The sequence below is a fragment of the Armigeres subalbatus genome, chromosome 3 (genome assembly GCF_024139115.2).
Source record: "Armigeres subalbatus isolate Guangzhou_Male chromosome 3, GZ_Asu_2, whole genome shotgun sequence".
In the NCBI taxonomy this organism is placed as follows: Eukaryota; Metazoa; Arthropoda; class Insecta; order Diptera; family Culicidae; genus Armigeres; species Armigeres subalbatus.
The window spans coordinates 408,528,316-408,554,967 of NC_085141.1; the positions used below are offsets into that span (position 1 = coordinate 408,528,316).

The following is a 26,652-nucleotide window of genomic DNA, read 5'->3' on the forward strand; positions in this document are numbered from 1 at the left end:
TTGTTTGCCAAACTTCTCAAGTCTAAGAATCAAGTCTCCTCATATTGTGACAACAACTCAAAATTCAATTATCCTGAAATTGTGGTGGAATGTTGGCATTTTTATCAGTGAAGATCATTTCAAGACAAAATTTTCAAAACGACTTATCTGCTTTTGTAAATAAAGATTCAAACGACGATTTGACGAATCTGATAGCTCTCCCACGCAAACCATCACCATCAATAGGTAGGTGAAGGATTCCGCTACCTGTTGATGGTGTTGGTTTGCGTGGGAGAGCTATCAGATTCGTCAAATCTTAGTTTGAATCTTTGTTTACAAAAGCAGATAAGTCGTTTTGAAAATTTTGTCTTGATTTAGCATATTGACGGCTTGTGCTGTGAAAAAATGATAGCATTTTGTCAATATTAGGGGAAGTTGTTCAAATTTTGCTAGTCACTAAAAAACATCTTTAGGAGGGACAAACACAGTAAATAATAGAGTAAAAAAGGTTGTCAATCAAAAAATAATTCGTCACATAACGATCATTTAGAGGATCTATAATAAAAGAACGCTCTAACAATACTGCTATAGTTCTCGGTAAAACAGCGGAGAATTAAGTCTCCCAAGGGGTCAAGTCTCCGAAGGAATCAAATCTTCCCACCTTCTCCTACTGTATAAAGTTTGAGCTTTAAAACAAAATCGGAATTGGCAGGTCTCCTGCTTGCATGACTGTATACCAATTTATAAATTGTGACGTGAAACACCTTCAGTTAGCTACTGGTGAAATGCCAGTAAAAGCAGCGAGTTAAACGGCTTTCGAAGTTTCAGCACGATCATTTTTTTAAGATCCGTAATTTTATTCCGCCATGATTTACAACATTTTATTCCAAAAAGAATAAATATACTGGTTTACACCTTCTAGGGGAAGGAGGGGCAATATGCCCTAGCTAAGCAAAGACTGCTTTGATGTCTTAGCTGTAACGATTTTCATGGGTATTTTTACCTCATGCAACAGTTAAACAATATAGCTAACTGATGCCATCTAAAAATTGATCGCGTTTTGGGGATTTCGTTTAACATCGAACACAATAATCAATTCAATACCAAATTTTCAAAACGACTTATCTGCTTTTGTAAACAAAGATTCAAACGCTGATTTGACGAATCTGAGAGCACTCCTTCGCGAACCAGCATCATAAACAGGTAGCAGAAGCCTCCACTTACGTATTAATGGTATTGGTTTGCGTGAGAGTGCTCTCAAATTTGTCAAATCGACGTTTGAATCTTTGTTTACAAAAGCAGATAAGGGTCTGTTCAAATATTACGTAACGCGAAAAACGTTGTTTTTGAGAACCCCCCACCCCCTCGTAACAATCTGTAACAATTTTCAGAACTACCCCCACCCCTTAGCGTAACGCGTAACAATTAAAAAAAATTGAAAAAAAAAAGATTTTTGGTAGGATTTAACACGCGTTACAATAAATAATAATGCATTGTATATTTTATGCTATTTTAAAGAAAATTAACATTTTTTAACATTTTTAATTTTTTTTCTCTATGCAATTAATTTGTTACGCGTAACAATATTCCGAAGGACACCCACCCCCCATATTTTGCTTAACAAATCGTTACGAAAATTAAACAATCCCCACCGCCTATTGCGTTACGTAATATTTGAACAGACCCTAAGTCGTTTTGAAAATTTGGTATTGAATTAATCAATCATGTAATTAACACTAATTTCGGAAAAAAAAAACTTTAAGTACGCAAGTGGTTTTTTGTGGCAAAGTTTTTTTTTGGTTTTGTTCATCAAATCAAATGAATCGCTTCTTGCATCGGTCATTAAAATATATATATATATATATATATATATATATTTGCAAATTGCAATTGCAGATTGCAAATTCATGTTTGGTTTAAAGAAACCAATCTTTCAATAGTTCGGGCTATCTCTTATCTAATCTTGCTAGATTAACTTAAAAAACGAAAACTCAACTGACCTTAAAAAAACAATTTACATTCAACAAGCCATTCAGTGAACATCACATGAATGCGTATTTGAAATTATTCAGCCCGAACTTCAACTTTCAATGACGAAGATGAGGAAGAATGTTTTTACAAAATGGTTCCCAGGAGTATGTTGAAGGCCGGAGAATGGTACTGTAACAGAAATTAAGTAAATTCAATATAGCATACAGTATAACACTGTTCAACTCACCTTAGTTGTGTATTCGGGATCCAGTTACTGCGTTCTTTGGAGTGGGATTGTTGACACGTGTTCGACGAATTTTCTTGTATACCATTTACTGATTTGAGGTCTCCGGGAATGTTCTGTGGAGAACGCTGAGGTGAAATATCATATCTGTAACAATGGAAGGAAGGAAGGAAAGTAAGCTCAACGTGATTCTCCATTCAGGGTGTTGTACCTCTGTTGGAATATCAGGTAGTGTGCGACGCTTCGCTGTAGATCGTAGATGGTTAGGAAGCAGGCGCCAGTTGATTGTAGATGCTCTTGGGTAGAATAAGGAATATTGTTATGGATGTATCTTAGAGTGGGGCGCAGTTGTATGGAAAAACGCAAACTTCGTCCGATCAAGTGAGATCAAGGTTTTTCTGAATCGTTTTGGGACCCCAATCAACTGTGCAAAATATGGGCTCGATTGGTTGCGACCTCGCATGCCGCATCGCGTTTTAAATTTACATGGAGATTAGTATGGGAAAACGTACTTTTTTACATAGCGGCTTCAATTTATCATCAATCACGTGACTCAATACGTTAGCATATAGTCTGGAAGATGCCGAAAGACTTTGCTGAAGAAGGTACGCAGCTGGAAAAAAAATTACAAAAAAATAACAAAAGTCAAAGCCAAATAACAAAAGTCTTACAGAATTGTAAGTACATATGTAGTGTAGTCAATTGGTTAACAAGCGGTTAATAAAAAGCAATATAGCTACTTACACTTTTGTAAGTTGATCCTGACATTTGTTACGTTCGGGAGTTCGTTATTCGTTTATTCGGGAAAGAAACATGGTTTGTATAAATAATTGCGGGTTCTCCATTGATTCATATACATAATCTTTACGTGTTTTTTAATAAATGCTCGATAAGTTTGTTTCAAATATTTAAATTGATTTTTCAAAAGAAATTCAGCAAACGATCATTTTTAAAATTGCTCCAGAGATATTTATCATTGATACGAACGAATGCTTCAAGTTATCCTGCCTTGAAAACCAACGGCGTTTGAGGCTGCCTTCATCCGAAGGAATTTCTTCAGAAGTTTGTTGAAAAATTTCTTCATAAGTTTCATCAAGATCCCCAGGAGTTTTTCGCGATAGTTCATTTTTAAGAAAGAGCAAGTTCAAATATACACATATTTTTTCCAGGAATTATATCAAAAAATACTTGGCACTTTCCTTCAAAAAATTTCAAAAACCCTTATGAAAGATTATCGTTTTTTATCCAATATAAAATTGACTATGTTATTGAATCAACCCGCAAAACCAGAACACTACACAAAGCAAGGAGCAACAGATAACTTTCTCGCTTACAGAAACATTACCTAACACTCTAGCAGAAGAGTCCCGCATAGTAAGCCTAGAGTATGGAAATACCGGATAAGAAAGCAAGTCGACTGCGATCTATAATCGGTAAAACTCGGCTCGGTGCTTTGCGCAATCGGGAGTACCCGGCTTCGGTGCTAGGCTAAACGACATAACACGGTGCCGATGGTTGAAGACAGACACCGAGAGCGGTTTTACACTCGTTGCGGTGCCTACTCATTCGTCAGCCACCGAAATCGAGTGGTAAGCTTAATGCATTTGGTGGTGTGCTTCGAAACAGTTCTCGGTGCGGTGCGGTGTTTGGACATGCCTGGCTGGAAGGTCTACAAAAAATGTTATTACGTTTCGAAAAATGATTGTTTTAACCATATGCAAAAAATCAATGTTTCTGCCAGCACTACCGGACAACCTGTAATTGTCAGAGGGCAAAACCCATTTTCCTTCTAGTTGGAATTTTTTTACTTTGTGAAATCATTCCGAATATCTCCCATTAGCTCCAAAGTACTATAAAATCAATAATTTTGAAATAACACTCAGTTAAATTATTGCCCCACGTAGTTCGGCAGTGCTGGCAGAATAAATGATTTTTTCCAGCAACGTGCCTTCTTCAGGAAAGTTTTTCGGCATCCTTTGGGTTATACTTTAACGTAATGTGCCACTTGGTTTACGATGAACTGAAACCTCTAGTAGTAGAAATGCAAAAATATACGTTCTCCCATACTAATTTCCATACAAACTTCAAACGCGATGCGGAAAGCGAGGAAGCAACCAATCGGTTCCAATTTCTGCACAGTTGTTCAGGACCCAGAATGGGTTCGAAAAACCATTGATTTGAAAAAATGACCATGACGCCCCACTCTAATGTATATTGTATATTCCTATTGTTGAATAAAGATAACTGCAGCTGCTGGCAGAAGTATCAGTTGAAAGGGAACTCTAGTTGTTATTCTTTGTGAGGGGTTCCTTTTCCGGCCAACAGGTTATGGGCCCAGAAACGTTCCCGTTCTCCATCTTAGTGGGATGTTATGGCCGTCGACGTTATCGCAGTGGGATCATGGATCGACCGCATAAGTCGCTTGCCGCAGTGGGATCATGGATCACCCACGTAAGTCTTGGGTAGCGCCGGACGGAATTCATTAGGAGTTTGGAACGTTTGGTAGGATGCTGGCTGGTCAGGAGGAAGCTTTGAAGCGTCGGATAATTCACAGCTGGTGCTGTGCAAACGTCGGATAGAGGCCATTTGTACGGGCAACGGATTGGGCCAGGAGGCATTGTTCGGCGAGGAGGAGCTCAGGACTAGAGGCTCAGTGTTAGAGGGAGCCAGAAGAGTTGCGAGGCGGAGTGGAGGAGGAGTGTTGGAATATCAGGTAGTGTGCGACGCTTCGCTGTAGACCGTAGATGGTTGGGAGCAGGCGCCAGTTGATTGTAGATGCTCTTGGGTAGAATAAGGAATATTGTTATGGATGTGTATATTGCATATTCCTATTGTTGAATAAAGATAACTACAGCTGCTGGCAGAAATACCAGTCAGTAGCCTGCCGTGGAGTAAGAGGGAACTCTAGATTGTTTGGAAATGCTAATATCATCTTCCAAACTTGGACGTACATGTTCATGATAGCATTAGAGGCGAAAGTATAGAATTGATAGTTCCGTTAGGATACGGCAGGCATGAAGAATGTTTTTATAGAAGTCGATTTGAAAGCGAGCGGAGGGCAATATTTGTGATGGCACATATCGCACGACCTTCCTTCTGCCAAGCTCCCGTATGAAGGGGAGGGAAGAATATCAGTGTGGAAGCTGATATATCTCCACTGGCAAAAGGAAGGTGGTTTGACTTGCTCATATGCCATCGCGTGCGGAAGGATTTGCTATCGACGAGTACTGTCCCCAAATTTCTAATATGACATCAGCATTTAGTCGAATAGGATTTTTATTGCACAGTTCTGTTTTCTCATTGCGTCCGTCTCGTCGCAACCAACTTGGCTGCCTCGGAGAGAACAAAGCAGAGAAAGGCACTGCTGCTGTACCGTCGACCAATAACAGCTTAATTGATGGATGCCCCACCAAGGGTAGTACACTAAATTAATGATTTCGTGTGTTACTTCTACGTGAAGTTAAACGATTTACAATGATATGGAAATGCTAATATCATCTTCCAAACTTGGACGTACATGTTCATGATAGCATTAGAGGCGAAAGTATAGAATTGATAGTTCCGTTAGGATACGGACAGTACTCGTCGATAGCAAATCCTTCCGCACGCGATGGCATATGAGCAAGTCAAACCACCTTCCTTTTGCCAGTGGAGATATATCAGCTTCCACACTGATATTCTTCCCTCCCCCTTCATACGGGAGCTTGGCAGAAGGAAGGTCGTGCGATATGTGCCATCACAAATATTGCCCTCCGCTCGCTTTCAAATCGACTTCTATAAAAACATTCTTCATGCCTGCCGTATCCTAACGAAACTATCAATTCTATACTTTCGCCTCTAATGCTATCATGAACATGTACGTCCAAGTTTGGAAGATGATATTAGCATTTCCATATCATTGTAAAACGTTTAACTTCACGTAGAAGTAACACACACGAAATCATTAATTTAGTCTAGATTGTTATTCTTTGTGAGGGGGGTCCCTTCTCCGGCCAACAACCTCGACATACCACACGGGTGGGCGCGCTGTCCCACCAACTGCCTCACTAGAGGAATGATTTTAGGGTGGATTAGCACACGTGTCATCGTTTTGTTTCGACCCGATTCATAGTGGTTAAAATCCCTAAAAACGTGATAGTCAGCTTTTTCGGTATGATATCGTGTTTTAAATGGCATAGTATGCTCAGCAAGTATGTCCTGAGGAATAGTTGGAACTTGTTCCGAGAACATATAGAAAAGAGAAAGGCCCGTTTCTGGACCTAACCACATGGTTAGTACCCTACCGTGACGCCATCTTGTCTAACACTTTGCACAATACATAATACATTCAATATTTCAATTACCTTTCTCTTGAAATATTTCTAAATCACACAAATGTTTTGCAGTGCAATTTTGCTTAGCTGATTTTGAGCAAACTATACAATAATAGAAGAACATTTTAATAATCATACAAACAATATTTGTTCTAACACGAACCGTACTATGTTGTTCTTCTTTTCACATATTTTTCTTCGTACTATTGCCCGTACTATTAGTTTTAAGCATCGCTACCTAAGTTTTTTATGTAAAGAAACAACACTATAATTAATAAGTTTTTAACACTCTTTAGCTAATCACAATTTTAATACTTTTTAAATTCTAGACACGACGCGCACTTCTAGATCGTCCACTGGTAGAAACAGGAAAGAAGCTTTTCTAGCAATGGCTGAGTATTTATACTCTAGATTTGTAAGGACGGATTGCAATTTTAATAATAAACCTGTAAATTTACATTCATCAATTTGCTCCTTACCTTGCATGTAAATCCGTGCGCTACACTGGCGTAATCTATGTGTCGAGCTTGACATCATTCTGACAAGCGATTGTTTTGACAGAACATTCACACCATTGTCAATGAGTGTTGTCACGAAAGGAATGAATAAGAGAGGAGCCATGAGTGTTTCACTTGCGAAAGCGGCACTCAATTTCTGGTGCTGTCAGTTTGTTTCATTAGGGTGGGATATGAATTTTGGACTTGCGGTGGAGCCAGCAAGATACAATTAGACCAGAACGGTTACAAGTTACAGCCTTATGTAAGATTTTTATTTTTTCAGCCTTTTGCCTTTCTCGTATACTAAGTATACGTAAAGGCTACAGCATTGCTCCAGAACTTTTGATAGAAGGCTAGGAGACCCATAGTGTTATATACCAATCGACTCAGCTCGACGAATTGAGGTGATGTTTGTATGTTTCGCGAAACCGTTTCCTTTGCCGCCAAGCCCATAGTCCCTTCGGTACAACCAGAAAGTAATGCTTCAAAGGGGGGCCAGTGCATAACGCACCCTCGAGGTTAGCTGCGTGTCCTGCGATGCTGCAATCGAACATCGTGACTCGCTTTTTTAGAAGAACACCATGGTATCGTGCACCCAGAGGGACTTGCCGACGCGGTGCCTACGCCTGCCCCAGCCTTGACGAGGACCCCTTTTCGTCCTCGGGCTCGGAACCCGCCCGGTTGACCGACGCCGCGAAAGCGACGATACCATGTTGTTCTTTACGCGGCCACTTGTTCGATAAAAGGATCGAGTTCGACCACAGGGCACCGGTATGACCCATGAAGCCGACTCCGAACCCTTGGACCACCTCTTATTTGCGCCTGAACTAGCCATCCTTGAGTCCACGCGCCAACTTCTGTGTAGCTCCGAGACGATTTGGACGATAGCCGATAAAACGGCGTTCCAGCCAACTTCATCTTTACACATCCTCCGAACTAGGTTGTCCGGGGTAGTGTCCAGACCACATGTGCCAAGCATGTGGTCACGCATTGCGCGAAAACGTGGGCACACGAACAACACGTGTTCCGCCGTTTCCTCTAAACCTGCGCACACTAAACACTCGGGCGAGGCCGAGCAAGCCAGCTGCGTTACCTGCACTGTGATTTTGCAGCACGCTTAAACACTGGGCACTTCGAACCCCCCATGGGGTGCTTGCTGTTCACAGCTTTGCTGGAACAAATCAAACAATTGGGAGGGTTCGTGCAGCATTGTGCCTTATGTCCAGGCACTTGAAGCAAACTTCGGGTTGCTCGTATATGCCCACAGGGCACACCGACCATCCCACCTTGACGCTCCCTAACTTGACTACCTTGGAGGCGTCCGCTGCAGATAGCCGAACCAGTGCTACCTGCGACTTCTTGCTACCCTCATTCGCCTGGGCCTTCTTTTCGGCCCTTGACGTCTTCGGTTTCCTCTTGTTCTTGACCAGGGTCCAGGAGGCGCCATCCCCCTCTATTTCCCTGGTCTGGGGCGGCTGAGAGTTCCCAGCCTGCCGTAACCCCTTACCACCGTCTTTCCTGGGTGGATGGACCTTTTCAGGTCCTTCCTCCCCCGGTTTGGGAGGTACCTAGCCGGGGTTCAGCTACCCAGCCCCACTACTCTTGTTCGGGGTAGTAACCCTCCGCGTTTTGGAGCGGCCCCCAGGGAGCTCATCGCCTGGAGACTGTCTCTCCCGTTTTTGTGTCTGCTCCGTTGGAGCAGTGACCCCGACGTGCCCGCGAATACTTGAGCCTCAGTCTGGGTAGACTTTGGCACCACCGTCTTCGCTGGCACGCCCTCGGTCGATTCAACCTTGCCCGAGTCCGCGAATCCTTGGGCCTCAGTCTGGGTAGACCTCGACTCCACGGATTTCACGGGTTTACACTTGGCCGTCCCGACCGCCCCCTCTAGCTTTGCGTCCAACATCGACTTTCGAAGTTTCAGCAAGTTCCTCTTGAGGTCCTTACTGTCCAGCTGTTCCGTTGCCACCTCGAAGGCCGAAAGCTCATCGCGTTTGCGGTTCATCGCCTTCACAAGCCATGAGCCGTCTATAACCTCTACCGGCGTAACCTGGTTGATGGTTAAGTGACCCACGCTGGCGCTGCGCACCGAGCTGCCGACTATTGCTTCTGGCCTCCTAGGCGGAGACCTGAACAACCCACCTCTTGCGAAGGGGTTGTCGTCCAATGAAAATAAATACTAAGGTTTGGAAATCCATATATTGTGTGCGTCCCTTTTGTGCAGTGTTGGTAAAATCACTCATAAATCTCAATCAACGAGCGCTCCCGTGCGAACGAAATCGTCTGCGATTTTAAAGGAATGCATCACGCTTGATTTTTTCATGCTAAAACGCATCATTTCACTCATTTGCCAAAAAATCATTTTGGTTTAAAAACGCATTTGAAATCACTTTGGGGGCAATTTATTGCTTATACATAAAAGAGTGTCTAATATTTTATGCGACAAACATCAATTCACTGTTTTTAACGAAGGAGAACAAAAGAAAACCTACGATGATTCAAATGGATGATTTAACTCGTCCACGAGTTGTTAGGTGCTGAGTTTGGTGCGTTTCGACTCAAGCTTGATTTGAATCGTCCATGAGTTTTGTGATTTTGAGTTTTTACCAACACTGCTTTTGTGTATGGCGAAAAAGCTTTCACTACTACATTCGAACGAGCTCCCATAAGAAGCCATTACATTTTTCATCATCCACTAATACACTTGCATTTGGTCTTCTTCCACACCTTCTATCTATTCTCATTGGTTGTCGCCTACACTACTACCACTAGTTGAAGAATTGCCTTGGTTTTCCATTTTGGTCCCACGAGTTGCTCGGGAAAAGAGGTCCACCACGCCAGAGCCCAGCATAACGCGGTAAGGGACAATTACTGTGGAGGGTGCCCAGGTACCCCACAGGCTCCGTTAAAGGCCTAGCTCATTATTTCACCCCCTGGCCATGCATCCCCTCGGCACGGGTCGCTTAACGCCTTGGGATTAGGGGTTAGGTACGATGGTCCCTTTGGTCGCACCCACTCACTCTAGCTGATGTCAGAAGGACAACAGTGCCCAGGCTGCACTACCAGCTAAGTACAAAATCCTTAGCTGACGGTCGATTGTCATCGTGGAAGCGTGAGATTGGAACTTGTGAGGACCAGAGCTGTGTAGGTCGCTCCTTCCCAGATGTCAACTCACAATTTCGCAGCCCAAGAAGACGGTGTGTGGCGGCGAAGAATGAACCACGAGCTCGCCAATTCTACGGCGAACCCAGTATCCAGAAGGTAGCTAAAGCCGGAAGGGTACGATGGGCAGGACATGTTGCAAGAATGCCGGACAGCAACCCTGCAAAGATGGTGTTCGCTTCATAGCCAGCAGGTACGAGACGGCGTGGAGATGTAGACTAAATAAATGAATGAATTAACGGAAGATGTCTTTCCAGATGCATGTAAATTTGTCTGCGCTCACGCCTATAGATAAAACGGGCAGCACACGAAAGGTTGAAAATTATCGCCCAATCTCTATCCTTTAATGTATGGCTAAAACACTGGATCTTTTTATTCATGACAAAATGTACTTTGCGGCTAGACTTATAATTTCGGATTATCACGGTTTTGTGAAGAATCGTTCTACCACCACCAATGACGTACGTGGGCATGGTCAACTCCAGTTTATAAAGCGGATTTTTCGAAAGCTTTCGTGGCCCGCTAATCTTCATACAGTTTGTGTACATTGACTCCACCTACAAAGAAACGCTTCGGTTGCTGCTTTATTTGACCGTGTGTGAGGTTGTTCTAACAACCATTTGACAGTTGGTGATTCGGCTGAAAAAAAAACAAAGCGGTTTGATTTTGGTTTGAGCTGTCGGTGGCGGAGTCGAAGTTCGCCGAACATGTTTGAGCGTTTGAGCGACTTCACTACGTTGCGCAAACCCCCATATATTTTTTATGGTTGGTGTTCAAGTTGACGCTTCGGTCGTCCGTGTGTGATTGGCGCTTTATGTTGCATGAAGAAGAAAAAGCAGAAAAATGGTATTTAAAAATATTCTCATAGGAAACCAAACACAGACATCAAATCGTAGCACTAATTGATTCGGAATGCCTCAAATAGGATAAGAATCCTACATAAAAGCTCAGCTATGAATACTGCAAACTAATAGCTAGTTGGACATATTTTTGCGGGATTTAACTGATGGACCGAAATCTCGTGAAACCTCGTTATATCCCGTAATGGCGCCCAACGTCGGGCGTCAATGTAACAAGCTTCACCTTATAATTATTTTATACAAACAAAAGGATACACAATTTCCATGTAACAAATAACAAATTAAAATAATGCACGTTCTCTCTTGGTGCCCTGAGAGAGATGGCTAGGTGATACCCATTACGGGATATGACGAGGTTTCATATAAGATTTTGGTCCATCAGCCAAATCCCGCTAATACATTTTTATTGCGTATTGCGCATTTTGTCAACAGCAATTTGCTGTATTCATAGCTGAGCTTTTGGTGTAGCATTCTTATCCTGTTTGGGCACTTTGAATCAATTAGTGCCATTTGGCATCAATGATTCGATGTCTGTTTCTGGAGCAAACTTGTACAAATCACTACTAATCATTTTATTGCCTACTTCCAGGCTTTCTTCTTGAATCCTGACACATAATCAACGAACAAAACAGACACAATCCAGCACCAATGATACGGACTAGATCAAATATTAACAACTCTTCGAGCAAGATAAGACAAACCGTAACAAAGCGAGAAGTGAAAAATGAGAAATGAGAGAACTAGCGAGTGGCCTGGAATATGAGATGTCCGGCTTTGGTCCGGACAACATGGAGTGTACATGTACAACCATCATAGATGTAGATAGGCCTCGGTCAATGCTAAAACTAATAAACCGCCCAGAATAGAGATGTTGTACGTTGGTTCTATTTACCCTTAGGGGTGATCAGGACCCATGACTGAGTGTAGGTGATATTTGATAAATTATTCTACAGTGTGAGAAACATGTATAAATGCTTAACACAGTGGCAATTATTTCGAAAAATACTGAAGAGTTTAGATGGTGAACACAAACATTTACTTCCTGTAACTTAACTTCAAACGTAAAAATACAACGAGTCAAATAAAGTATGAAAAGAATAATGTTCTAAATAACTAAATCTATCTGGCACAATTTGAACATTGCGCTAAATCAAGCATTTACAGTTGGCATTAAATGTAAGACAAAACTAGGCACTACAACTAGTCATCTTCCTCCTCTTCCGAACTACTTTCTTCATCATCATCCTCCTCATCATCGGAATCTTCCGATTGTTCAGCCTTTCGTATTGTGTTCACTTTATCCTGGATATACTTTCGGATCTGATCCTTGGGTAGCGATTTCAGGTACACCTCGAAATCGATGATGTACTGCTTCTGGGCAGCTTTCAGCTGCTCGATAATGTCACGTTTCTTCGACGAAGACAGATTATCATAGGATTCTTTGTGTTTGCCCAATTTGCCCTTGTATATGTGCTGCCGATAGAACTCTTCGGCATCTCTGCAAGTAAAAAAAAAGAAATTTGCAAGGCATTAATTACCACCCTTGTGATCAGTTGATTAAAACGGAGCAAAGTTGGCAACCTAAGGACGAGATTGACATTTATGCACGCTAAAATATTAGTATTTACAAAAAAGATTCACATTATTTTTGGCAAAATTAATTACACACATTTATTGTAAGCTTATTTGAAATAAATCTTAAAACATAGAAAGGTTCTTTTCTTTAGGATGAACATGAGGGCGTTGATAGATCGTCGTCATATCATGAAGTAAAACAAATGGTCTAATGCCAACAAAAGATTTCGTTTTATTCTCAATCTAATTTTTATATCATGCAGTTTCTCAAGTATTTCTAGAATTTTCTATGCGATAGGTAACCGTTGTTTTTCTAATATCGAGCTTGCCTAACACACACTTGCTGTCTCGTTGACTTGGGCAGCCATCTTGCTCCGTATATCCCACAATGAAACGGGTACTTAGTATTTACCCAGTTGTTGCGTGCTGCAGAGATGAAGACTGTTGAGATATCGAACGTTAAACGAAGAAACCAACGTTGGGTGGATTCGATTCGTTTCGATTCTTGAGATCCTCTCAGCAGAACAGTATTCGGTGCTATCTGAAAACGACTTTGCAATCCTAGCAACGAGTCCGCCTGGTACCTTGTCGACGACGTAAGTAGTACAATAGTGGAGGGATGCGAGGAGTGAGGGAAGGGAGGACACAGCGAAGCTGATTACGGAAATAATGGAGACAACTGCGAAGCGTGCATCTCGTATAAGGGGAGCTCGACAATCAGCAGGTAGGCACATGCATGTAGTCGCAAGACCGAGGATGAATCGCTTTAATTTTTCAGTTTGCAAAAGAGTCCGTTGATCTCATATTGAAAGAGCAATATCAGGTAAGTTATTGTATGAACAAAATTACACAAAATGATGACTTGATATCATAATTAGGTCTATGGAATGTCTTCTCTTTGTCGCGTATCGACTATGGACTTAACCACGAGCGTTTTCTTTTTCCACGATTCTTCTTCTTTTCGCTCGAAAAAATGACATCCGCTGCGGGCCGATGAACATTTGAGTGAATTCGGAGCTTTTAGTTCACCGGATGTTCACGTTGATGTTCATTTTTTGTAAACTTTGCCCTCAGATGAGGTTTTCTTCTTACTGAAAATCGACGCGTGACGTCATCGTGGTTTAGTCCATAAGTGAAGAGATCAATTGATAAAGGAAGAGTGGCGACAAGAAGAAAGAAGACACAGCAAGGTTTTCGCCAGCTCACTGGATTGTTTATTGATGTTTCTAAGCAGGGCTCTGGAATTACAAACGACGGCAATACGGTCCTTAGATTTTTTTTCAAAAATTGAACAGCGACGGGGCTATCGACGCCATTTTGTACCGCTTGCCCTCCCCATCGTAAAAAGGGCTCGCTACTACCCTCGTGGTGGCCTTTTCCATCGATGCCATCGCATCTTGGAACACCAAGAGCAACACCGAAACCGGTAGAATAGGGTGGTTGCTATTCCGATCCACCGTTTTGGATCTGCCAGAATTACCGAACCATCTGTCAACGAATCCAGCCAAGAATCCACCCTACCAACGAATTAGTTTCACTTGTGAATGTAATGCCAAGAAGATTAAGCATATGCTTAATTAATTAGCCCTTCCTGGCCATTTCATGCACTACTAACATTTTCACCGTTCTTTTTAATCGCGTTTGTGCGGGGGTGCGGACTGGCAAAAAAGTTTTGGTTTTAGAGGGTCGGGAAAGCTTCTACATGGTCAGAAAAAAGTACCTAATTTTAGATACTTTTTTTCTCTTGCATCTCCTTCCCTCTTCCCTTTGTTGTCATAAAATGAAGAGCAAAGCCACTCAACAAGGGCATTCAAGTGTGGGAACCCAACGTTGAGTAATCTCATGTTTACAAAAGTTGAGTGAAATTTACCTAATTTTTGGATAGTTTCTATTTAAAATTAAGGATCTGTCTCAATTGGATAATTAAACTGAAATTAAAAAAATTAGATACATTATTGGAAAATATACAAAAAAAAATGAGATAAGCTTCCAAATAAGTACCTGAGAACTTTTTCCGTATCTTACATCAATCAGATTTTAATTACAATTTGTCTAGAATTTATGATAAGCATTTTAAAATGATCTTCCTATGCTGCGCTGCAGGATCTGTCAAAGTTAACACCGTCGTGTGTCTTCTTCTTATTTTTACTTGGATTCGTCTATATCAACGCATAGAAGCGCATCGTTGCAATAGCAATAGCAATAAAAACAAAACAAAATGTTAAACGTCATGCCACACATTCAATTATCCAGAGCCACCGTGAGTAGTTCGTGAGCTCCCTCTTCCCAACTAAAAAGATCCAGTCATCATCCCTGCAGGTTTTATCAAATGTGTTAGCTGAGGAATCGGTTGTGAGTCTATTATGAAGCAGTGACATTTCAATAACAATTGAAAATCAGAGGTTGCTTGATAATTTTTACTGAAATACCGACTTTTACTTTTACCGACTTTTCACCACCAGTATGCGCTGCTATCAAAAAAAAAGTTGTTCGCTAATGACAAGTATGTGATATTGAAAATGCTATCTTGTACTTTAAAATCTTTGATAACACCCATCCCCATGATGAGAACGTCTTTCACAATATTAAAGCGTTTATATACAGTGTCGGATAAAACTAGAGGCGCGGCCACGTTCCGAGACGTGGGTAGGACAAAAACTGTGTTATCAAATCCATAGAATATTTTTAGAACTTTCCGGAGATCCTCTCGGATTTCAAAAGATTTTTTCGGACATCTTAAGATAGTTACAAAACTCCCTATGACTATTAAGACAATCATTACATTTCCAGTGTTTATAGTGTTAGTGTGTTATATAGTTTTCCAAGAAGTATGTGTTCAAACATTTTTACGAAATTGTAATAAATATGTAATGGTTTCAAGCAATTATCACAAACTTCTAGGAATTCGAACCTTTAGAAATCTTCAGAAATATCGATATATGATCTACCAGTGAAGCTTATGATCGTCCAAGAATCATTCAGGGTGTTCAGAAGTAGTAGTAGTACAGTACAATATACAATCTTCGATATAACGTACACTCGATATAACGTACATTTTTCCCCGATATAACTTCGGAAAATGATTTTAATTTGGGTAGTTATTCCAAAATATTTTACGAAGTTGTTAATGATCATTCATGTGGGGATGACATCATCTTATGGAGTCTAATTTTATCAGCTAGAAGCTGTTACTGTTTTCTTCAGTTCACACGATCCTCAGAACTCTACCGAAGTATTGGATAATATTGATAATATTATTTATTTATTATTTAATCAGACTAAGGCCGAAGTGGCCTGTGCGGTATATAAGAGTCTTCTCCATTCGGCTCGGTCCATGGCTACACGTCGCCAACCACGCAGTCTACGGAGGGTCCGCAAGTCATCTTCCACCTGATCGATCCACCTTGCCCGCTGCGCACCTCGCCTTCTTGTGCCCGTCGGATCGTTGTCGAGAACCATTTTCACCGGGTTACTGTCCGACATTCTGGCTACGTGCCCGGCCCATCGCAGTCGTCCGATTTTCGCGGTGTGAACGATGGATGGTTCTCCCAACAGCTGATGCAATTCGTGGTTCATTCGCCTCCTCCACGTACCGTCCGCCATCTGCACCCCACCATAGATGGTACGCAGCACTTTCCTTTCGAAAACTCCAAGTGCGCGTTGGTCCTCCACGAGCATCGTCCAGGTCTCGTGTCCGTAGAGGACTACTGGTCTAATTAGCGTTTTGTAGATTGTCAGTTTGGTACGGCGGCGAACTCTATTCGATCGGAGCGTCTTGCGGAGTCCAAAGTACGTACGATTTCCAGCCACTATGCGTCTCCGAATTTCTCTGCTGGTGTCATTTTCGGCAGTCACCAGTGAGCCCAAGTACACAAATTCTTCTACCACCTCGATTTCGTCACCACCGATGCAAACTCGCGGTGGGTGGCTCACATTGTCTTCTCTTGAACCTCTTCCTATCATGTACTTCGTCTTCGACGTGTTGATGACTAGTCCGATCCGCTTAGCTTCCCTCTTCAGTCTGATGTAGGCTTCCTCCATCTTCTCAAAGTTACGTGCCATAATATCTATGTCGTCGGCGAAACCAAATAGCTGGACGGACTTATTGAAAATTGTACCACTCGTGTTAATCCCTGCTCTTCGTATTACCCCTTCCAAAGCGATGTTGAATAGCAAACACGAAAGACCATCACCTTGCCGTAACCCTCTGCGGGTTTCGAAGGGACTCGAGAATGCCCCTGAAACTCGAACTACGCACATCACCCGATCCATCGTCGCTTTGATCAACCGTGTCAGTTTATCCGGAAAACCGTGTTCGTGCATTAGCTGCCATAGCTGGTCCCGATCGATTGTATCATATGCGGCTTTGAAGTCGATGAATAGATGATGTGTGGGCACGTTGTATTCGCGGCATTTCTGCAGTACTTGGCGAATGGCGAACACCTGGTCCGTGGTGGAGCGTTCGCCCATAAAACCCGCCTGGTACTGCCCCACGAACTCCCTTGCAGTTGGTGCTAGTCGACGGCATAAAATTTGGGAGAGTACCTTGTAGGCGGCGTTCAGCAATGTGATTGCGCGGTAGTTGCTACAATCCAGCTTATCGCCCTTTTGTAGATGGGACACACGACACCTTCCATCCACTCCTGCGGCAAAACTTCCTCCTCCCAAATCTTGGTAATGACCCAGTGCAGCGCTCTAGCCAGTGCCTCACCACCGTGTTTAAAAAGCTCTCCTGGTAGTTGGTCAACCCCAGGTGCTTTGTTGTTCTTCAGCCGGCCAATCTCCTCCTGGATTTCCTGGAGATCCGGAGCCGGTAGAATTATGTCCTGCGCGCGTTCTCCCAGGTCCATCACCATACCGCCATCTTCGTCTGCCACATCGCCATTCAGGTGTTCTTCGTAGTGCTGCCGCCACCTTTGGATCACCTCACGCTCGTTCGTAAGAAGGTTCCCGTTTATGTCCTTACACATATCAGGCTGTGGCACGTGGCCCTTACGTGAACGGTTTAACTTCTCATAGAACTTTCGTGTGTTATTAGCGCGGTACAGTTGCTCCGTTTCTTCACGGTCTCGATCTTCCTGCTGGCGCTTTTCCTCCGGAAAATCGAGTTTTGTCTGTTCCGCGCCTGTTTATATCGTGCCTCGTTCGCCCTCGTGCGGTGTTGCAGCAATCTCGCCCATGCTGCATTCTTCTCTTCCACTAGCTGCTCACATTCGCCGTCATACCAGTCGTTTCTCTGACCCGGGGCACCGTGCCAAGTGCAGCGGTTGCGGTGCTACCAATGGCGGATCGAATATCTCTCCAGCCATCTTCAAGAGACGCTGCGCCTAGCTGCTCTTCCGTTGGAAGTGCCACTTCCAGCTGCTGCGCGTATTCTTGGGCTAGTCTACCATCTTGTAGCCGCCCAATGTTAAGCCGCGGCGTCCGACTTCGACGCGTGTTGTACACCGTCGAGAGTTTTGAGCGCAGGCATACTGCAACGAGGTAGTGGTCGGATTCAATATTCGCACTGCGGTAAGTGCGGACGTTCGTGATGTCGGAGAAGAATTTACCGTCAATTAGAACGTGGTCGATTTGGTTTTCCGTTTCTTGGTTAGGTGATCTCCATGTGGCCTTGTGGATATTTTTGCGGGGAAAGAAGGTGCTTCGGACTACCATTCCGCGGGAGGCTGCGAAGTTTATGCATCGTTGGCCGTTGTCATTCGATACGGTGTGCAGACTATCCGGTCCGATGACCGGTCTATACATTTCCTCCCTTCCTACCTGTGCGTTCATGTCACCGATGACGATTTTAACGTCCCGCAGTGGGCATCCATCGTATGTCTGCTCCAGCTGTGCGTAGAACGCTTCTTTCTCGTCGTCGGGTCTCCCTTCGTGTGGGCAGTGCACGTTGATGATGCTATAGTTGAAGAAACGGCCTTTAATCCTCAGCTTGCACATCCTTGCGTTGATTGGCTGCCACCCAATCACGCGTTGGCGCATCTTACCCAGCACTATGAAGCCGGTTCCCAGCTCGTTGGTGGTGCCACAGCTTTGGTAGAAGGTAGCCGCTCGATGCCCGCTTTTCCACACTTTCTGTCCTGTCCAGCAAATCTCCTGCAGCGCCACGACGTCGAAGTTGCGGGGATGTAATTCATCGTAGATCATCCTGTCGCAACCTGCGAAACCTAGCGACTTGCAATTCCATGTTCCAAGCTTCCAATCGTGATCCTGTATTCGTCGCCTAGGTCTTTGCCGATTATATCGAGTCGCATTATCTCTTATATTGTTCGTAATGATTGGTTTTCTAGGCGGCTTATTGGGCCAGCGCAAACCTCCTGTCTCGTCGGAGGGCCGTCGTGTCAGGGCTGTTTAGCGTCCCACCTAACACCAGGACTTGGGCTTGTGCGCTTTGAGTGGCACACGGTCGCTTTGGTGGGGCCTACTTGCGGATACATGCAGCTTTTTATAGAGGTTTAACAGGGCCCACTGTCAAACCCCACCACATCCTAGGCAAGCCCCACAACTCGCAGATGGCCTGGGGAGGGATCGTCAAGCCCTTGGACATAGTCCCTGCTGCCCGCGTTGATAATAATGATGTTTTATTATATGGACAAATGTCTAGTTGATATTGGGCAAAAGTTCTGTCAATGTCAGAACTGATGTCGGGTTGCTTCCCGGTCTAAGTCTGCCAATGTCGAGTATTGATATTGTAGATTCAAGCTTGAAATGTGTATCATAGATTATTTTTAAATTAATCTTAGGGGAAATTTCTGGAGGAGCTCCCGAAAGAATTTCTGGCGAATTTTGTGGAGGAATTCCTGTAGCAAATTCTAAATGAGCTCCAGGAAGAATTTCAGAATCAATTGAACAAAAAATCTGATTGACCCCATGAAGGGATTGAAAAAAAAACTAAAGAAATTTTCAAAACGAATTCGCAAAGTAATTTCTGGAGGATTCTAGGGAGAATCGCCAAACATAATTCTGAAGAAATACCTAGATTTCTTCTGGAATTTCTTTTGGATTTTATTCGAAAATAGCCCCAGGTAGTTGTTCTTTCGATAAATTGGGTTTCTGGGTTTTTCGACCGTCCCTCCCCCCATGTAAGATTTTTCCAATACAAATGATTTTTTATTTATATGGCGCGTAAGAAAACAACAGACCCCTCTCCCCCCAAAAGTGCTCACGTAATATATGTACGGCACCTTAGGTCAATACTTCCACATCTTCCTTTCTTTCCTCCTTCCTCAATTCGTTGAGTAATAATTTTAAAAATTAGTCGAGGAATTCCTCCCAAAATTCTAGAAAAAAAAATCATAGAAACTCATGGGGAATTTCTGTACTCCTGAAGGATTGTCAAAGGAACTCCTGAAGGAATTTTCGATATTCTCAGATTTTTCCAAGATTTTTTTGGGCATTAGCTCAAGATTTCCTTTAGAAATCCCACAAGGGATTTCTTTGAAAAATCCTCCGGAAATAACTTTTAGATTTATAAAAATCCTGTTTAAATTCCTCCGGATGTTCCTTCGAAAATTGAAAGAATGAATTTTAAGAATTACTTCAGAATGTACCTCAGGAGTTCCTTCGGGATTCAAAACTTCCTCCTAGATTACTTTCAAAAATTCTTTGAATCATTTACTTAGAAAAAAAAAACATTTACGAATTCCTTTAAAAATTTCTCTGGAAATACCTTTTGAAACACCTTTAGAAATACCTACGGAAAATATTTTGGTAATTCTTTTGGACATTCCTTCCACAATTCCTTATGGCAGCGGTTCTCAACCTTTCGAACTTTTGAATTCATTGAGGTACCCCTATTTTTATCGTCGTAATGAAAATAAGCGTAGCTAATAAGATATATGAAAGACGGACCTGAGAACTAAAGTGATAAATGGCTCTCCATCATTCACATGGTTTCTATCAAAACAAGTTTTGTTTTCCGTGAAATTTTCCAATTGAAATTGAGTTTATAGATCTATCTTCCAAGTCTCTTGAAAGCAGGGTTTCGACTTTTCGGGTCAATGAGACCAAAGCAAGCGTTTTTCGGACCAAGGGAGAATCCTTTTTCGTTGTTTATGTTGAGGATCATCTTTCACCCATCAATCTTCCTCCAGAATTAGCCTGGGAAGATAAACCAAAATCTTGCCTATTAGATGAAAATCCTTTTTCGTTTCATCACTTTTACTTCTCACTCACTTTTCGCGAGAATTATCGCAGAACAATTACAAAATTGTATGGCCGCGGTGGGATTCGAACCCAGAATAGTAACAATAATAGCTGTGGGGATGCGCTTACTCTAGCCACACCACCACGCTATCTGTACGAAAGCGTCAAGTTATTTGGTCCACATAAGCTACTACCATTTGCATTCATGGTGCCACGAAAAGACTCAGATATGAAAGAAAAAGAGCAAACCAACGTTTGGCGGCAATCGAAGTGAGCGAAAAATGGTTATCACTCTCCAGCAGGCATTGAAAAAAATCAGATCATGAGTAAAAATCGGCTAAATTCATGCCAACTTGATGCTCTACTGCGGTCTAATCGCTGATGCTTTCTAGATCGTTGAAATTTGGCGTTCGTTGATTCAATGTTTAAAGATCTTCATCGCTCACCAATGGGAGACAACTGAGTGAGGCAAATCACTTGGTAACCTAACAATGAGTGTTGTTACCACACGCTGTTAGAAAAATCTTTCCAGACATTAGGAAAATTAAGTTCGCTATAAGAATGGAACTCTGATACGCTGCATTGGAGGCTTTGATACTTTCTCTCCTCCATCCCGGCTACTTGAAAGCAGAGTGAATAAAGCAGGACACCTGATGTGTTTCGGTTTTATTCTAGTAGAGCGAGCGTACCACAAATGCTCCAATCGTAGCTTCCCTGGATACCATACCAAGTTTGGCTTGGCGAACTCTGTTGCTCGTTGGTTACGCAGCAACGATCGCTCATAATCATTGTTTGGTATCCATCTGAGCAAGGCTGTTCACTCACTGGCATAGGATGCTATGATTCAATTAGATCAATGCTCGTCCACTTCACTCACGCTTTCAATGCCTGCTCTCCAGGCTGTTTTTCTTTCCCGAAAAGCGATTTCTCCCCGAAAATTTTGGCGAGGGAGCATCCTGTGCTCCTGAGATTGAGTGAGCATTACGAACCCTGCTTGAAAGGACTGAGAATCTTTGAAAGAGGCTTTCAAGCCCCAAAAAAAGGCTTACGAGTCTCTTGACATGAGGCTTCCGTGCTTCTTGAAGTGGGCTTCCGAGCCTCTTGAAAGGAGGCTTCCGAACCCTTTGAGAGGTGGTTTCTAAGGCTCTTGAAAGGGGGTCTCTGAGAATCTTGAAAGAAGGCTTCCAAGCCTCTTAAAAAGAGGCTTCCGAGACTCTTGAAACGAGGCCTCTAAACCATTCGGAAGAAGGCCATTGCAGCTCATATGTGACCATATTTAGTCACACTCAAGTTGCTGCCCTTGGGAAAGAGGCTTCCAATTATCTTGAAAAGAGGCTTTCGAATCTCCTGAAAGAAGGCTTTCGACCCTCTTGAAAGGACAGCTTAAGCATCTCGGAAAAAGGCTTCTGAGAATCTTAAAATGAGGCTTCCAAGCCCTTTAAGAACAGGCTTACGTGTCTCTTGTAGTGAGGCTTTCGAGATTCTTGAACGGGACTCTCGAGCTTTTTTTAAAAAAAAAGACTTCTTACACTCTTGAAAGAAGGCTTCCAAGCAGGCATTGCAAACCATCTCATCATTCGATCTTTTGGCAAAGATACTGATGAAATAATGGGATATCGATCTTAGTTATCTATTCGCTCATTAAACAAAGTGCAATGTTCGTCATGGAGAAACATTTTTTCACAGCTTTTGTTGTAGCAACACCTTCGCAACGCGAACAAACCCCGAACCGCGCTGGCTATCCGGATCATCATCGAATGCTCAAATGATAATATCTTTCCAGAGTGCTCTTCGATTAGGGATAATATCTTTGCACAAGCAAAGATAATATCCTGTCTCTTGAAGAAGGCTTATGAGTCTCTTGAAAGGAGACTTCTGAGCCTTAATGATGAGAAGCATCCGAACCTCTTGAAAGAAGGCTCTTTATATTTTTCAAAGTAGGCTTTGTAGCCTTTTGAAAGGAGTCTTTTTATCCTCTTGAAGAAGGCTTCTAAGAATCTTGAATAGAGGCTTCTAAACCTTTTAAGAAAAGGCGTACGAGTCCCTTAAAATAAGACTCCCGAGCGCCTTGAAATGAGTTCCCGAGCTTCTTGAAAGAAGGCTTCTGATGCTCTTGATAGAATTGTCTTGGAAGGATGTCTCTCAGGCTCTTGAAAGGAGGTTTCCGAGTCTTTTGAAAGCAGGCTTTTGGGCCTGTTGAAAGGAGGCGTTCGAACGTCTTGAAAGGATGCTTTCGAGCCTCTTGGAAGGAGGCTTTCGAACCTTTTAAGCCATTTAAATGGAAGACCCCACGTTCAGATTCTAGATTTTGGTTCGAATGCTTATACATTTTCTTTTCCCGATCAAATAGATTACATTAAAGATTTTCAAATTTTGTAACTTCGTCGTGTTGTTCTTTTGACCTTTTGTCCTACAGCTCTTCAAACTCTGTGCTGGTTATGGTAGGCAAGATTAACTAGACTTTGAATGAATGATTTTTTTTTTGTGGTGGTTACAATGGCAGCTGTCCCTTGCTATTAATCTACACTGTACCCCGCCCATATTGGCTTCTACGAGCCTCCCGTTTTTCATCATCACACAGACGTTCCTAAGCGATGTTGCTCATGTGGTCACTGTTATGGGCCGTGTTGATGAAAACAAGGATTTGTATAACAGCCCACCCCCATCATTATAAGCACTTAGTATTGTCAAACTACCATCACTAACATCAACATCACTCTTTTCATCTTCTTTACATTTACAAAACTATATAAGTTTTTCTGCCACTACGAATAATTTCACTCAGTATAAGCAATGAAATCACGCATCATATTCACCTACTATCATTACGTTAATGTTAACATAGTCATCATGATCACCGAAAATTATTGCGGTCACTATCACCGTATCGTTCTTTCTTCACATTCACAACTCCTCCACTATCTTAACTCCCTTAAGCAGGAAACCAGCCTCAGAAACGAGTCACCGAAAAATAACCAGACCGTCAAAACCAAATTACTAAATCGTTGGAACCATATTTGTTTATAATTCCGTTCAACATTTCCAAATTCACGTCACAACTTATACTATGTTCACACTAGGGCCTTGTAACATGTTATTCGGCTATCTTGATGAGCTTTCTTTTGTCGATAATTTGAATAACATGTTATTCAGGCCGTAGTGCAAACATAGTATTAATAAGTATATAAGTCACTGCTTACGATTTTGTTGAACATATATTGCAGTCGTGTGTTTAATGATGAGTCGATTCACTTAATTCACTTCACCCATGACTGCCAACACCGCTACATCAATTTTTACATCAACTATATTTTGCACTTCTCAGTAACCATCCTAAACAACACTTCAGCATAATTTTCCACCTATTTCCTAAATCAATTGGTTATTGTTTTGATATAATATACACACACACTCACAGAAACATATATACGTTTTTCACAAATGTGCATATATATAAGCAAAGTACGGTTATCATTTACAAAGTAAACACATATGATATATACATTTACGCAATGGAATAAAAATATGATAAATTTATAATTTATTTGCACTTACCATGTATGTATTCTTTCTATCTACTTACCACTTATTAGCTTTAATAAGTGTTTACCAGATTTCAGATTCTTCCGATTCCTGACGATATTAGTAGGATCATGCTGCATTTGGTGTTGGCTCGGAGTCTTCTTAATTTCGAAGCTCCATCATAATTTATTATAGTTGAGATCGGGTTAGATAGTGAGGAAAATAATGAAAAGAATGGATATTAGTAAATGTCATTTTATTATTTATGAGGTTCTTTTAAATGGCATTCTCAAATTAGTGTAGTGTTATATTTAATATCAGTCGGATTTAATTAAGTAGCTTGTTTTTTCTAATTTCAGTTAGAGATTTATATAATAAGTGATTAATTTGGTTACAGCATAGCTGGGCCTTTCGACGACAATATCGATTTATTGAATAATTTTTCCTCAATGTGGTCCACGTTGTCTTGTAACTGATCTAGCAGGAAATAATGAGCACTTCATTTTATAACTTATTTTTAACATAAACGTTGACTACGATAAAATTATGAGAAGTCTCTTCTAAAGTAACTCTCTAGTACAGGATGCTAGACTTGGATCAGCTAAATAGTATCTTCAAAACTATGTTGCATAGGCCATTAAACTACGTAGCCAATGTTGAATACATTCAAATGAATTATAGATTGTTGTGAAAGGAGGTGTCTGTATCGATTACCTATTTTGACATTATTCAGTTACAACACAATAGGAGGCTAAGCACAATTGACTGACTATTAAAAGGCTCTTTATTCAATAAATTCAGTCGAATTGTACCACACCTCCCTTAGCTTCTATCCGCGACATGTAGCACGCACCCTGTCGGTCATTGAGGAAACCGAATAGTAGTATACGAACTTACAATTCAATTCCCAAAATCTATATCACTTTCTTCATGTGTATTCAAATAGATTCCAACCCCCAGTTCGTAGACTCCTACCAGCACAGATTACAGTTCTCCTAAAATATATCAATATTTGTGGAGAATTATAATCCAAAGCCCAGGGATGACTGATCGCTATGCATATTATATACAACACAAAAGATTAGAACCAAAAGTTGAACAAATATCAAAACTTTATCAATAAGTTTTTATTGGAATTATTATACATACGCCATTACGCATTTTTGTCCGAGGTACCCCCTGGGACTAGCGGGCTAGCGAAGATACCCACAGGGGTATATGTACCCCAGTTTGAAAACCGCTGTCTTAGGGGATTCGTTCGGGAATTCCTTCACAGATTCCTATAGATTTTTTTTAGGTTTTGAGAATTCACGTAGGAATTTCTTCGGAAGATAGATTTATTTTTTATTTTTTCAAAGAATTCATTTCCACCGGAAATTCCCATGGAGATTCCATCAAAAATACCTTGAGGAATATTATTAGAATTTCATTCAGGAATTCTTGTTAGTGTTAGTTAAAGTATTAGTAAAATTTTTCTTTATTAAAAAAATTGTTTGTTCTACAATTATTATTAACATGTACAGTGATCGGCCGGCTTGGCCCTCCAACTTCGATTTTAATTATTATTATTATTATTATGTTGTTACTTAATTTTCATAAATATAATAGCCCTGCACTCTGAAAAATCTTCACGTCATATTTACCTGAAAACGAATGTGGTTCTCATCCACCATACTTTTCACGTAAGAGTGACCTGAATGACAAGTAACCTGAACAAATTTTAGTTTCCTTGAGTTACGTGATTTATCCGGTGACTCTGACTAGATCTTCCAGCACTAATGACGTGAAGCTTGAAAGTAGTTACGTGTTTGATCAGGTGAACCTGACGTGATTTGTACGTACTGGTTACGTGAAATTTTAGTGAAAGCTACAAGACAGCAGGTAACCACTACATGTTTTGAAATGTATTGCAATATAGTGATTTTGGAATGAATACAAAAATGAACAGGGACTACCCATAAAAGGGAATCTTTTTCGCGTTGTTGATGCATTGAAACATTGAAATGCCGTCATTTGGTCATTGCGCTTTGGAGTTACCGCAGAAACACTTTTGAAGAAAAAAAAGTTATCGGCGGATGTTGAATAGAATTTATCAGATTTGTTGAGAAATGACGTCAAATTTTAAAATCAGTTTCTTGCTCGAAAATAGCTAATATTGCCGCTGTTAATTAACCAAAAAGTAGTGGAACAAAGACTACAAATTTTATACTAACGCGACCGGAAAACTGTAGCTCTAGACTTCCTTGCAGCTTCCTTTACTTCCACATCATTTTTCAACGAATCTAATAAATTTTAACCAACCTCAGTTGTTTTTTTTTCCAAGGAGGAGTTTAGACCGACTATTGGAAAGTTCAGCGCTCACCGGCTGACGAACGAAAACGGCC

At 41.6% G+C, this 26,652-nt stretch overlaps 1 protein-coding gene across 2 annotated transcripts in view; it reads right to left on the minus strand.

The window, feature by feature from the left end:
- Window positions 1-1,884: 1,884 nt before the first annotated feature.
- Window positions 1,885-26,652, minus strand: part of LOC134227104 (nucleolar transcription factor 1-like) — a 45,970-nt gene continuing 21,202 nt past the window's right edge. Inside the window, exons 5-6 of one of the 2 annotated variants that reach the window (XM_062708374.1) lie at window positions 2,198-2,341; window positions 1,885-2,139 (exon numbers count right to left, since the gene is read on the minus strand). In XM_062708374.1, the coding sequence (XP_062564358.1) occupies window positions 2,067-2,139; window positions 2,198-2,341 (217 nt within the window). In that variant the 3' untranslated portion in view covers window positions 1,885-2,066. Of the gene's footprint in view, window positions 2,140-2,197; window positions 2,342-12,039; window positions 12,525-26,652 lie in introns of those variants that run through there. The other variant, XM_062708373.1, reaches the window with a different exon arrangement.